We start from the raw sequence: 14,181 nt of genomic DNA, 5'->3' as shown, positions 1-14,181 counted from the left end.
TCACAAGCTCATTTATAGCCATGTTTCTATGGGTGAGTTATGAACACATGTAAGCTCATTGGATCAAAGAACCTCATGTTTTGAATATCACCAGTATGCTGCAGTATTTAGTAAGTAGGAAAATAAAAGACAAGAAGCAATGAATTGACAGCATTTGTTCTATTTACGGTCCTCCCATTTCGTCTGAAGATTTGGTAGGGGACAAAAGATGCAGCACCAGAAAAGTTATTCCTAATAACTCTTTTTTGACTATACTTCTGCATTCCCAAACAACCCATTAATTAAATAATCATCACTTGGTTGTGGAAGTGAGCCTAGACTGCATATGCTTCCAGATGGAATTGAAAGGAGGAAAATCTAAACTATAACTGTATTTTATGAGTTCTGTGTGTGGGTCTAACCCACTACTCACTAAGGCTGCTACTTGATATTCATCTATGTAGTTTTCAGTGTTGAAATGAATATTACTTGAAATAAAATAATTTAGTTAAGGTAATGTGTGAAAAATCCATTAACATATATTTAGGTATATTATTTGAGGTTTTGTTAATCTCTAGCTAAATTTACAATTGTCATAGAAGTAGGACTTTTGAGCATTGACAGATCTTCTATAATCATGAAAAAATTAAACGTCAATCTAGCTTTTATCCAAGTGATAACAAATCCATAAATCAATAAGATTCAATGAATGAAAAGTTTCTGTCATATTAATATAGTGTCTACCAACTCAGCATCACATAGGGTCCTATCTACTCAAAGTTTGTTCCTAATTGAACACATTCCAATGAACTGATTGTGCTGAACAGTATTAAGGCTATTTCATTTTAAACTATGAATGTAAACCATTGGCACCCACCTCTAAGACTCTATGCCTAGATACCTTGTAGTCTCTATAGTCCAGAACTTTTTGTAATAATAATAGTTAGCCAGGCGGTGATGGCACACACCTTTAATCCCAGCACTCGGGAAGCAGAGCCAGGTGGATCTCTGTGAGTTCGAGGCAAGCCTTGTCTACAGAGCAAGACCCAGGACAAGCACCAAAACTACACAGAGAAACCCTGTCTCAAAAAAAAAACAAATAATAATAATAATAATAATAATAATAATAATAATAATAGCTAACATTTATCAACTACTAGCTACAAACTAGACAGTGTGCAAATTCTTCGTAATTATCTTTCCAACTTTACTGGATTTCAAATGGCATAAAAAACAAGATAATAGGGCCGGGCGGTGGTGGCGCACGCCTTTAATCCCAGCACTCGGGAGGCAGAGCCAGGCGGATCTCTGTGAGTTCGAGGCCAGCCTGGTCTCCAAAGCGAGTACCAGGAAAGGCGCAAAGCTACACAGAGAAACCCTGTCTCGAAAAACCAAAAAAAAAAAAAAAAAACAAGATAATAATTTTAAAAGTCTTAATGATTTTATATATACTTCAGTTACTTTGACCATTATCAAGGCTACAAACATATCTAACACCCCCAAAGTTACCTTCTATGTCTTTGTAAATTTTAAGATCTACCATGTAATGAAATTTTGAGTGCATATTATTATACACATGAGACTGCTCATCATCTATAACTTTTTAGCATTGAATGAATGACTCCACATAGCCACATGTCACATCTTCTGAAAAATGCTGTAATGTCATTTACTTTTATGTTTGATTACATTCCTCATATAAGAGGAATCAAGAAGTATTTGTCCTTCTTTCTTACTAACTTCAGTATGAGATCCTTCAGTCTATGTTCATATTACTCTGAAAGCATACAGTGTTGTATTTAGAATCATTACAACATATGAACCTTGCAACTCTTTATGGAACACATTGTTCCCCAAAACTGATAGGTAAGGAAACTGAGAGTCCAGGAGTAGAATTGCTTTGTCCAGAGTCATATAGATTGTAGGTGCCAAAGTATACTTTGGAAAAAGTTGTCTGAGTTTTTTACCTTAGTTGGTTCACATGCTCTGAATACATACATATATATATGTATATATATACATACATATATATACATATATATATGTATACACACACACACACACACACACACACACACACACACACACATATATATATATATATATATATATATATATATATATAGAGAGAGAGAGAGAGAGAGAGAGAGTCAGGAACTTAGAAATCCTACAGTCTATGTCAGTTCTAGTAATACTCAGTGTTTAAATGGTGACATTAAACTAAGATTTCTGAACATGGCCGGGCGTTGGTAGCACACGCCTTTAATCCCAGCACTTGGGAGGCAGAGGCAGGCGCATTTCTGTGAGTTCGAGGCTAGCCTGGTCTACAGAGTGAGTTCCAGGACAGGCTCCAAAGCTACACAGAGAAACCCTGTCTCGAAAAACCAAAAAAAAAAAAAAAAAGAAAAGAAAAAAAAAGAAAAAGATCTAGTTCACACAGGGTTGAAAATTCTTTGAGATACCCTACCAAAACTTAGTTGTCCGTTACTATCAAAACAACAGTATGGGTACTGTAAGTTAATTAGAGTTTAGCCCAACATGAGTTTCTCCTATATTGTTCGTGTCTCCTTTTCTATTCTCTTTTCCAATCAAGGGCACACATCTGATAGGCAAACATTTACTAGTGATTACTTGATCACATAGAAACAAACAGTATCCTTGCTTTTCATCAGCATGAATTGAGCCAATTGGAATAGACCTAAATTGGTTAGCAAACCTAGGGTCAATGAACACCATGTTTAGTCTTCCAAGACAATGTGACCTCCCTTTTTTGCTCTCTTTTATTTTTATTCCCTTAAAGAAAACAATCTCTGAAAATAAAATAAGCTAACATATGATATGTTCGTACCCAACACCCCGAGCTTGGCTGTCAGTAGGGTGCCACAGCTTCCAATTCAGAACAATAAAAGAACTGTTAATAGCCAAAAGAAAAAAAATACACACATCCAGTGTGACTGTCATTTGCACTTCTTTGTAACAGTCTAGATATACTGTTTGGGGTGTTATCCAATGTGATAATTGGTAAGTAGATCTTTGCTCATGTGCTGGGTTTGCCTGCAAATTATAATTTAGGGTTTCATGCCATTGTTGGTCTGTTTTCCTGCTACCTTTCTAAATTCAACAGTGCCTTACTATTGTTTTCAGAAGGAAATCTCATAGGGTCAGCTCTCTATATAATAGGCAATTACTAAATATAAGAGATTACCTTGAATTCTATATCACATAACTAGATGAAAATGTGATTACCAATTTTAAATTAGTTCAATGCTTAGTTTCAGAATCCAATTTTGAAGATTGCTATGGCATTACTATTTATTTAAAATGAATTTATTTTCCATAATAAGTCTGAATCATAGTTGATAGGATGAGGCCTGTCACTGTGCAAAACTATTAGTGCATTTGTTAATATTTAACAAGCACAACACTAGGTGATTCCATATACATTACGCCAATAATTTAAAAAAAATCACTATTCAATAAAATGTAAGATAAAGATGAATTTGCGTTTGGCACTCATATTTTTCATTGTTTGGAGTATGAAACACCAATAGCAAACATTAGAAAAATGCTTTTAATCCATCTGATGTTTTTGCCAACATTCAGATGTTTAATTAGCAGAAGAGTGAAGAGATAATGTGCCAATAAGCGACTGAAAACATCTTATCAGAGGAAGAGGTAGTAATGTCATCTAAAATCCAGGGAATGTCTGCTAATAGATTTTGATGAATGGTGGAAGAACAGGGCTTATTTTTGAAACAAAGCCACATGTTAGTCATAAGTGAAAAAGAAATGAGTTCATGGAGAAACAGAAAGAAAGCATGTCAAAAGTTGACTAAACAGGGGGGAAAAATCAAACTTCATTTTAAATCAAAGTATTGTCTATGGTACAGGGAATTTGAAAAGACTACATGTAGGGGAAAATATCTTCCTAGGTGCCCCAAGGCTACTCTTCCAAAAGCCTACTCTCTACATGTTGCTCATGTTCATTGCCCCCAGCTATGGGGTATCCTCCTGTAGTTGAACTGGAGCAGCCAAGTGAGGGAGGGGGAGCAAGCCAAATTGCTGTAGGAAATCAGTACCTGTAACTTTAATCATCAGTCTTATGGAGACAGTAATCCACCTGAACCTCTCTGTTTCACTGCAAGCTAAGATTAGCGTCTTTATATTTACCCTTGTTAAACAACTGAATTAGAGTCACTTGCCTGCCCTAAGGACCTTGGGAAGACTTTCATTTTTCGCTTATTAGATATGGAGTGAAGTGTCCATATGCTCAATTAATCACTCCAACCACTTTTTTTCGTTGATTAGAACTAGAGTTCTCATATTTCTCTGGTATAAGAGTCAGCTGTTTAAACATCTATTTTATTCTACTAAGTCCAGAATCCCTAGGGGAATAGGGGTCGTTTTCTTTCATTACCTCCCCAATAAACTAACAAAGCATTTTGTACCTATTACAATTCTAAATAGTCAGTCCTCCTTTCCATAGGTCTTGTGTCCTTCATCACTCCTTTCCAAAGAGTGAAACTTTTATGTGACTCCTTTTTCCTTCATACAACAGTGGATTCAGGAGTCCAATGAAAATAGTGAAGGCCCCAAAAGGGGAAAAAAAGTGACTCGTTATGTTGGTAGATATTAGGTTTAGCAATAATTGCATAAATTCTCATTGTTGTATAAATTCCTAAAACAAAATAAAAAGATAATCTGCTACTTTAGTATGCTTCAGAATCACCTATATGAAGTGTGTACAATCTTGGAACAAGGAGAAATTCCAGTTCAGTAGGTAGAATTCAGGTATATGGATACTTAATAAGCTCCACAGTTAATTGGCTGCACATTTGAAATCACTGTCCTATGTACTTTTTCACCACAGAAATCTCAACCTCTATTCTAAGAATTATCAGTAGACAACCATACTGAAAGGATTTTTTAAGTGCAAATAAAATCAGGTTGTCAGGTACTAGTTAATTGTATATTCACAGATAGAACTTTTAAAGGAACAAAAATAGTTATCATTCTGACTCAGTGTTCTTGTTGAATATAGAAAAGTATAACAAACTATACCTAACAGAATACTTTAACTGAAAGCTGCATTGTAGCTATATAAACTATAGTCTCTGGTTAACAAATGCTAGAGAATTCAAAACCGGAAGATTTAAGAACAAAATAGTTGGAATTTCCTTAAGGTGCACTATAAACTCAGTACGTAACAACTGCTGAGAAATATGCAAATATAACAGACTCTAGTCTCAAATATGACTGGTTAACTGCATTTACTATCTTTCTGCATATTTTTGACTATATTGTTTTCCTTGAAGATAAATATCACTATTGATTTGCTTTGTCTTTTAGATGGTTTAACTGACTGTGTGGACCCAGATTGTTGTCAACAAAGCAACTGTTATGTAAGCCCACTCTGTCAGGGCTCACCAGACCCTCTTGACCTCATTCAACAAAGCCAGCCCCTCTTCTCTCAGCACACTTCAAGACTCTTCTATGATCGAATCAAATTTCTTATTGGCAAGGATAGTACTCATGTCGTCCCTCAAGAGATCTCATTTGACAGCAGGTACATAGAAATTTATTTTGTCCTTACTAAAAGTGCTCATGATTTTCCTTCTGAAATTGTCTTCTAAAGTTCAAGTGGTTTCTCACTCCTTCCAACAGTATTGCTATCTTTCTTATGACTTCTCTGGAATGCCTACACCGTTACCAATTTGATTCTAAAAGCCAATTAGTTAGATTCTATATCATAAAAGTTATAGGACATGTCTATATCTGTAGGGAAATGAGTATTTGATGACACAAAGGAAGTATAATTTGCAAACTTGCTATTTGACTTCCGATTTAAAAAAAAAAAACTTGTATTTCAATAGCTAAATTTTAGGTTCTGTTTCATGATGAAAAGTGTTACCAGATCAAAGGGTTGAGTGATTTAATATCTTAATGAGAAATATCTGTCTTCTCAGAAGGCTCAAATGCATGTTGGCTCTTAAGATCTAAGAACAAGGCCCAATCCATTTAAATCAATTCACTTATTTAAAATATAATAACAAACATGATTATTAATTACAAACTTCAGTAATTAGCACTAGGTGTAGGTAAGTAGGTCTAATTATTTAAGATCACAAAAATGTCCTCCTTGGAGCAGGAGAGATGGTTCAGTGATTAAGAGCACTTTCTGCTCTTTCAGGTGACCCAAGTTCAGCTCCCAGAACCCACATGGTGGTTCTCCACTGTCTGTAACTCCAGTTCCAGGACATCCAATTTCTGACCTCCGCAGGCTCCTGCATACACTTTTTGCACAAACATACACTTAGGCATACAATACACACACACACACACACACACACACACACACACACACACACGCACGCACACACACACACACACACACACACGCACGCACACACACACGCACACACACACATAAATACTACATCCTGAAGATGCAGTATTTCAAGAATTTGAGACTCGCGACAATCTAAGAAAATTACAATTCAATGTTAACCTTTATACAGTAGAAGGGGGAAAAATAAAAATGTACATAAAAAACTTTACTCAATTCCCTTCTCTTCAGTTAAATACCAGAACTCTCATTGAAGCCAATTTTTTTCTTTATTTTATTACTGTGTCATTCTGACTTTTGAGCTTCCAACATAACCTAAAACCAATGCCAACATATCTCAAGAAAGTGTTTTTCTTCTAGGGACTCTAGACAAAGGTTGTCTTCCACCAAAAGATTTGAAACTTTTTCCTAGATTAATAACAACTCTGGTCCTTCTTTCAGACGGATGTAATCAATGGAATTATTTAGATATTAGAAAATTATTTCTGGAACACAAAAGAACAAAAAGAATTGAAAGCAGTCATTATCTCCATTTTCCTATTTAAGGTAGAGGGCAAGTCAACTCTATAGCTTTCTCCACACTTGAGGAGAATTCAGTTCAAAAAAGGGGGTGAGAATTGAGAGAAAAATAACCTTCATGACTTGAGATGTGTTGAAAAACATGTTGGATTCAATAAGGGGAGAAAGTCAAGACCTGAGAGAGACAGCAGACAAGTGACCCAGAGCAGGGCATTTGAGCAATAAACTTAGAAAAGTCAAACAAACTTAAACCCCTGCGGTTCAGCTTCACGCTTCAGCAGTGCTTACTAGGCGCTCACACAGTGAACAAAACTATTCCTTTTGGTGGTTAATGTCCTTGTCCTCCTCCTGGTTTGACTGAGTTTTCCCATTCTTTTGTAAAACGCTCCAAGTTATCATTTGGCTCTGCAAGTCGCATTTAAATTCAAAATGATGGGTCTCCATCCAGTGGTCTCTGCTCTTAGAGTCCTGACTGTCAGAAAAGATGTCCATGGAGAGAACATGAATACAAGCCATCCAACTGTCTTTTCTCTGACAAAAAAAAAGTGCATTCCCTTTTCCTTGGTTTACCTTTGGGTGAAATAAGTTCCTTTTTGATCACATATGTAAATGACAATTACAACCTCTCTGGTACACCCATATAATACTTTTTAGTTTGCAAAACACCCAAGCTCATACTATTTCATTTTATTTTTCACAGTATCCCTTGAAATGGGGTCGTTGTATTTGGTAGATTTCATATATGAGGAAACTGAGATTCTAAGGGACTAAATCACCCAGACAGCAAGTTTGTATTGTAGCAACTCCCGTAACCTTTCCATTACACCACAGCTGCTCCATTTTCACTTGTCCTTAAATTTGTGTAGTGACGTGAACCAAATTTATCTTGAATAACAGCATAAGAACCTTTGAAACAAACAATTCTTAAAAACAAGTTTGGTTTATAATATTTTAATAGCATGAGTTACAAACTTTTTATCAGTGCTAATGAAGTACTTTTGAGATGAACACAATTGAATGTCATGAAATGGACATTTTGTTACACAGCAACAGTTATTGTGTACCTATTGTGTATTTGACATCTGCTAGCCTTTGATCCGTTATTTCATCTAATTCTCATAAAACTGTTCATGGGGTGACTTGTTAAAAGTTTTATTTTTAAATGAGGAAATTAAGGTGTTAAGGAAGAGACTTCAACAAAGTCATAATAAATGTCAGAACCTGGATTTGAACCCAAGGACACTAGTACTGAAAGCCTGATCTTTAAATCACTGCACTGAGCCATGGTGGTTTAGTTAGACAACGAGCTCTTACACAACCTTTATTTTAACCTAGCTTCTCTCAGATTAATATGTAAGATAGTATAAGATATGCAAATGCCATAATTAGCCAAATCACATTTTTTCCTTTTGTCACATAACTCAGAGACAGCTGGGTAGACAGGTACAGAAAGCATTGCTAATGACCTCACTTCCCTACTGGCAAAACATGACCCAACAGCTGACTTCCTGCAGCACATTGTGCCACAATCAGAAGACTTGGTAGAGCTACAGAGAGCAGTGTATAGCTTTCTAAGGGTTTCAAGAGCACACACCCTTGTGTATCATAAGGAGAGTAGTTTTTGCTGTACTCAATTGGCCACACTGGCACAAAGAAGCATGTGGGATATGTACTTTCTGTGCCCTGTGATGTGTTGGGGGATATTTGATCACACTGTGAACCCCTAATTTGTATTTGTGTTAATTAAATAAAATTAACCTTGGGTCAGGAGGCTGCATTAGAAACTAGTTGAAAGAAAGTAATCATAGAGCCTCAGAGAGATAGAGAAAAATATGAAGTAGTTAGAGTGGCACACGTTTGTCTGGTTTGGCAAAGCGGAAGCACAGGTCTACTGTGGACACCAACAAGGAGAGAAGGTTAGCTACTCAGCTCTTTGAGCTCACAGGTTTTCACCCCAGACTTTGAATCTCGAGTCTTATTCATAATTAGAATGATAGAGATTTAGTTAAAGCTACCTTTAGCAACAGTGACGGGGCCAGTGCTTACAGGGGCAGAATTCTTTCTAGGCTGTTTCCAGAGCCTCTAGGCCACTGCTAGAAGCAAGCCGGTAACTGTGGGGTTGCAATTGTTGGCTGAGATAGCAGTAGATTAGGGCACAGCCACTGTGCTAAGGTAAAATAACATTTGCATTGGGCACCAAATGTAGCAGGCTTTCTCATACCACCAGTCCCCAGATCATGACACAGAGACTTAGTTATGAATGCTCAGCCTTTGTTGGGGCTTGTTTCTGGATAGCTTTTTAAACTTAAATTAACCTGTTTCTCTTCATCTATATTTTGCCTCGGGGCTTTTTACCTTTCATTCTGTATGTCCTATTTCACTGCTTCCTCCATGTCTGGCTGGCTGGCATCTCCCTGTCTTTCTCCCTCTTTCTCTCTCTCAAGCCTAGATTCCTCCTACTATTTATTCTCTCTGCCAGCCAGCCCTGCCTATCCCTCCTCTGTCTACCTATTGACCAGTTAGCTTTTCATTAGAACAATCAGGTGCCTTAGGCAGGCAAGGTGAAGCAGCAACACATCTTTACAGAGTTATACAAATGCAGCATAAACAAAAGCAACACATCTTTACATAATTAAACAATTACTCTGCAACACAAACAAATGCAGCACATCTTTACATAGTTAAACAAATATTCTCTTCTACACAGTGATGGTGTCCACAGAAAAGTCTCTAGGAAACCCAAATCAATTACCCTTTATTCCCCTAAATACAACTGACCCTGTAGCTCAAGTTTCTTTTCTTCAATCTGCTCCAAACATGACTACAAAGTAAACCACATAGCCTATGTGCCCTATATTACTTATTACTTTTTAATAATGTAAATAGGTGAACAGAAGCATTATTGATCTTTAGTGTCTAAGCATTTAATCACTATTAATAATGTAAAAGGCTTTTATAAATATGTAAAAACAAGAGTACATTAAACTAAATGACAGTAGTAATTTGCAAAGCCAGACATTTCACTCACCATCACTAATGGAGAAGTGCATTTCAAAACAACATCTTACCAGGGTTAGAGCAACCACTGACAGTAGGTCTGGCCAAACTCATTTATCTAGTTAATAACTAAGAGAGGTTGATCCCCACATTAGTCTTTGTCAAGTGTCTGTATCAGATGTTGTTCAAAATTATGCCACAGATGTATTTTGTTTAGCCTGACATTTATGAAGTGAAAGACCAAATGTAAAAGTTGGAATATAAAATGCTTCTAGAAAATTCACAAAGCTAAGCACTGCCAGGCAAATAGTTATGGCATAGATGGTCTGGAGATGAGGGACAGTGGTTCCTCAGGATAGGACATGCAATGCCTGTCTAGTTCATCACTGTTTCCTTTATACCTGGGCCATTTCCCACTTTCCTGGTGACATGTGTTTCCCTGTTGGCCTCTGAGTTTTTCACCTCTGATCTACAGAATTTCTGTGGCTTTCCTTGAAAAGATTTGAAGACTATGTGGCTGATCACTTTGTCCAATTGTCTTTATATTTTGGTTATCATTTTACTTAATTTCTGAACTTTTATTTTGGCTTTAAAATGGAGAAAAGATAAAAAAAATGAAATAGAAACTGGGTGGTGGTGACACATACCTTTAATCCCAGCACTCAGAAGGCAGAGCCAGGCAGATCTCTGAATTTGAGGCCAGCCTGGTCTATGGAGCCAGCTCCAGGACCCTGTCTTGAAGAGAAAAAAATGCATTAACAGGAGAAACAATATTTCTAACCCTTAGTTTACTGAGTACCTATATATACTTTATGGCTAAAGTAATACACACTTTTCCTCAAACGTTAAGCTAATAAACTCTTATAAAGAGAGGTACCCTGATTTATTGTGTCTTATGTACCACCAAACATATCAGAGAACTCAGGTCCCACCAAGGTGACAAAAGGTCTACTTTTATGATGAGAGTATATTGTTTTTGTATTTCTCACCTAGCATAAATTTCAAATAGTTTTAAAATCTGTAATTTTGGCCTAGAAGATTCCTCAGCAGATTAAAGCACTTGCAGAGTGAGCCTGATGACCTGCGTTTCATCTCTGACACCCATGTAAAAATTCAGATGGGGTCACTTGAATCTGTAATCCTAGCACAGCTGTGGTCAGAAGCTTGTGTACACAGAGCAGCAACAGACACTAGAGAAACACTGACAAAAAAAGTGGAAAGAAAGAAACAACATCCAAAATGTTATCCTCTGACCTACATACATGTGCTGTGGCAAATGCTCCTACCTACATATCTATCACACACACACACACACACACACACACACACACACACGCACGCACGCACGCACGCACGCACACACACGCACGCATGCACACACACACTCACAGATACACACTAAGTCTATAAAAAGTTAAAAAATAAAAATGAGTTTTGCCTGACCTTGATAAAATTCCTTTGAACTCTCAAAAAATATATAAAAAAATAAGAATCTAAAATTTCACATCAGTGCTGCTGAAGATAATTGGAGAGGCCTCTTGCAATACCTACACTTAGTTGAAAAGTTCTAGGACTGGGACAAAACAGTACAGCACTAAGCACATAATGCTTTTAATGAACTACAAAGGAAAATGAAATTAAACAAGATGATAGGTTTCCTCTACCTCTTTTTCTGGAGTAGCTGCTTCATTGTGGGGTGTTTGTTTGTTTGTTTGTTTTGGTTTTTTGGATTTTTTGGTTCATGCTGGGATGTATATTGTTATCTCTGATTTATCACATTCCTTAATCAAGTTCTACAAGGGTTAGGGTCAAGCCAGATTTCCTTTCTCCATGTTTTGAATGCCTGTTGTTATCTGGCAAACTACTTCTAGTAATAGATTAAAATATCTTCTTATTATCTCATGAGTCTCTGGGTTAGAAATTCAGATATCATATGGCCAAGATGGCTTTTTTCTCTGCTCCATTATGTTTGGAGCCTCAGCTAGAAAGCATCAAATAGCTGGAGGCTGAAAGAATAGGTCAACAATTGGGAATCTTTCTGTGTACCTTCAGCATCCCTGTAAGCTATTTGAGTTTCCTGCTAGCATGGTGAGTAACCAGCTTTGTGATTGTTACAATTCTTGTAATGTGTCTCTGCACTCTAAGAATGAGTGTCCCAAGAGACAGAAATGGAAGATGCCAGTCTCTTAATGAATGGGCAGAGAAATTTTCCAAATGTCATTTGTGTTATATGTTACTGGACAAAGCCATCAAAAAGCTCACTCAGATTGAAAGGGGAGTGTATGGGTCCCACTTCTTGATGAGTGAAATATGAAAGAATATTTAACTGTCTTTTATCGACCATGCCACTATGTTCCCAGATCCTAACATATTGCCTCACAAGCAAGTTCAAAATTGAGTGTTCCATTGAGTGGCTTAGCTGCAATGATTTGACTTTTGAAACATAATCTCACATAGCCAAGAATGTTTCTAACTCCTGATGCCTTGGTCTCTACCTCATGATTGCTGGGTTTAAAAACATGCAGCACTCTTCCTGGCCTAGTTGCAGTGATCTTGAAATACAGGTGTTCTTTTCACATTTACCAATGAAATCAGCCAATATTGGTTGTATAGAATGCACAGATATTATTAAGTACTTAAGTAAACCAATTCTCAAATGCAAAACCAGCCTAAAGGTAAGATTCCAAATCTCCAAACAGCACAGAAGCAAAACTCATAAAGGATGAAGTGATTATGTAGCAGTACCAAAGTAATCACTCATTTTTATCTTATAATATCTTCTACCACTGTCACAGGCTACCAATAATTTACATCATTCATAACTCTATATAAGCATCAATAATTCTTTCTACCTTCAGTGGGCTAGATAATCAAGATTTAGTACCAAAAAAAAAAGCTAAAAAATAAGAAGCAACATCAAGTAGTCCACAGGAATACTACTGTTAACCTACTCACTTTAGCATGCATTATTTTTTCTGACTCACTAGAAAACAAAAGACATACCCCCAAGAATTTAACATCCTTAAATAGGAAATTCCAGAAAACTCTTCTTACCCAAGCTGTCTTCCTCTTTTACTATATTCCATTCAATAAAATCTTGATTAGTCACAATACCTGGTAATAGCCATAATTACTTGCCATGGCTTATTTAATAAAACATGCTTTTCTGTACTTGCTGAGCTGAAGATACATGCCATTTGAAATTTTATTAATGGCAAAACAAGTTATTGACTGAAGACGGAGGTTAAAGGAAGGTTGCAGGAAGATGAACAGTTAGTGAAGTTGCCGACTGTTAAAGGAGACTGAAAACTAACAGGAATCACATTTGGCATGTACTCATAATTTTTAAGCATATATTCTATGAAAACTAATATTTTCAGAGTAACTTATGACTTCATTCTTCTTCAGAAGGAAATAGCAATGATATCATATTCCTCTGACATTCTTAATACAATGCAATGTCCTGATATTGATTCATTTTTTAAGACTGGCAAAGGTTTGTATTCACTCATTCCTTCTACAAATATTTCTTGAGAAACTTCTGCAACAAAAATTGTATAGATGGTCATAAACATAAATAACACAGTATTTTCAATCACAGAGTTTGTATTATAGAGGCAGAAGTAGTCAAATATTAAGATTTGATCATTACACATTATATACATATATAATATATAAGTATCATGTTGTATCCCACAAATATACAAAAATATTATGTTCCATTTAAAAATAAGAAATAATGATCTGGGCATATAGATCTGTGATAGAGTACTTTACTAGCATGTTAAAATCCCCAGATTTTATCCTTGCCTCTGCAAAAAGTATCAAATAAATACATATTTACTTAAAATAATTATACATTGCAATAAAGTTTGGTGGATCTGGAATATTAGGTTTTTCAAAGAACCTGTTGTTCATCAACTCGGTGTTCTCAAGTTTAAATTATTTGGTGGAAGAGACAGGTAACCTAGCTTGATATAAGACAAGAGGTGTCCTAGCAGATCTGACAAAGACATTAAACCATAACAGAAATGAGATTAACCAACAGGTCTTCAGCAATAACCCAGAGATGGGACTAAATGGTTCTGCTAAACACAAAGAATTGCTAAAATTGACACAGCCAATAAACTATTGATGGCTTGCAAGAAAAATGCAAAGACTATTTAGACAGACAGTGGCTTGCCTATACACTAGCAGTTCCATCCTTTGGTGATTAGGGCTATAAATTTTACTACAACTTAAAGTTTTTGTACTAAGTAAATGAATTCAAAGAAAAAAATCAATCATGAAAAAAATCCCATTTCCCATAATAAAAAATCCCACTAACTACACTTTGGAGT

General features: G+C 36.2%; 1 protein-coding gene across 5 annotated transcripts in view; it reads left to right on the top strand.

Annotated features, from left to right (window-relative positions):
- Tenm1 (teneurin transmembrane protein 1) overlaps window positions 1-14,181 on the top strand; it is an 820,708-nt gene that overhangs the window by 648,376 nt on the left and 158,151 nt on the right. For all 5 annotated transcript variants that reach the window (XM_052738708.1, XM_052738728.1, XM_052738717.1 and 2 more), the window contains one exon: window positions 5,329-5,545. In XM_052738708.1, the coding sequence (XP_052594668.1) occupies window positions 5,329-5,545 (217 nt within the window). The remainder of the gene's footprint in view (window positions 1-5,328; window positions 5,546-14,181) is intronic.

The sequence above is a fragment of the Peromyscus californicus genome, unplaced genomic scaffold (genome assembly GCF_007827085.1).
Source record: "Peromyscus californicus insignis strain IS unplaced genomic scaffold, ASM782708v3 Scaffold_10__1_contigs__length_136768540, whole genome shotgun sequence".
Classification (NCBI taxonomy): domain Eukaryota; kingdom Metazoa; phylum Chordata; class Mammalia; order Rodentia; family Cricetidae; genus Peromyscus; species Peromyscus californicus.
The sequence above is the reverse complement of the archived record's forward strand: the minus strand, read 5'-3'. Positions and strand labels throughout refer to the sequence as shown.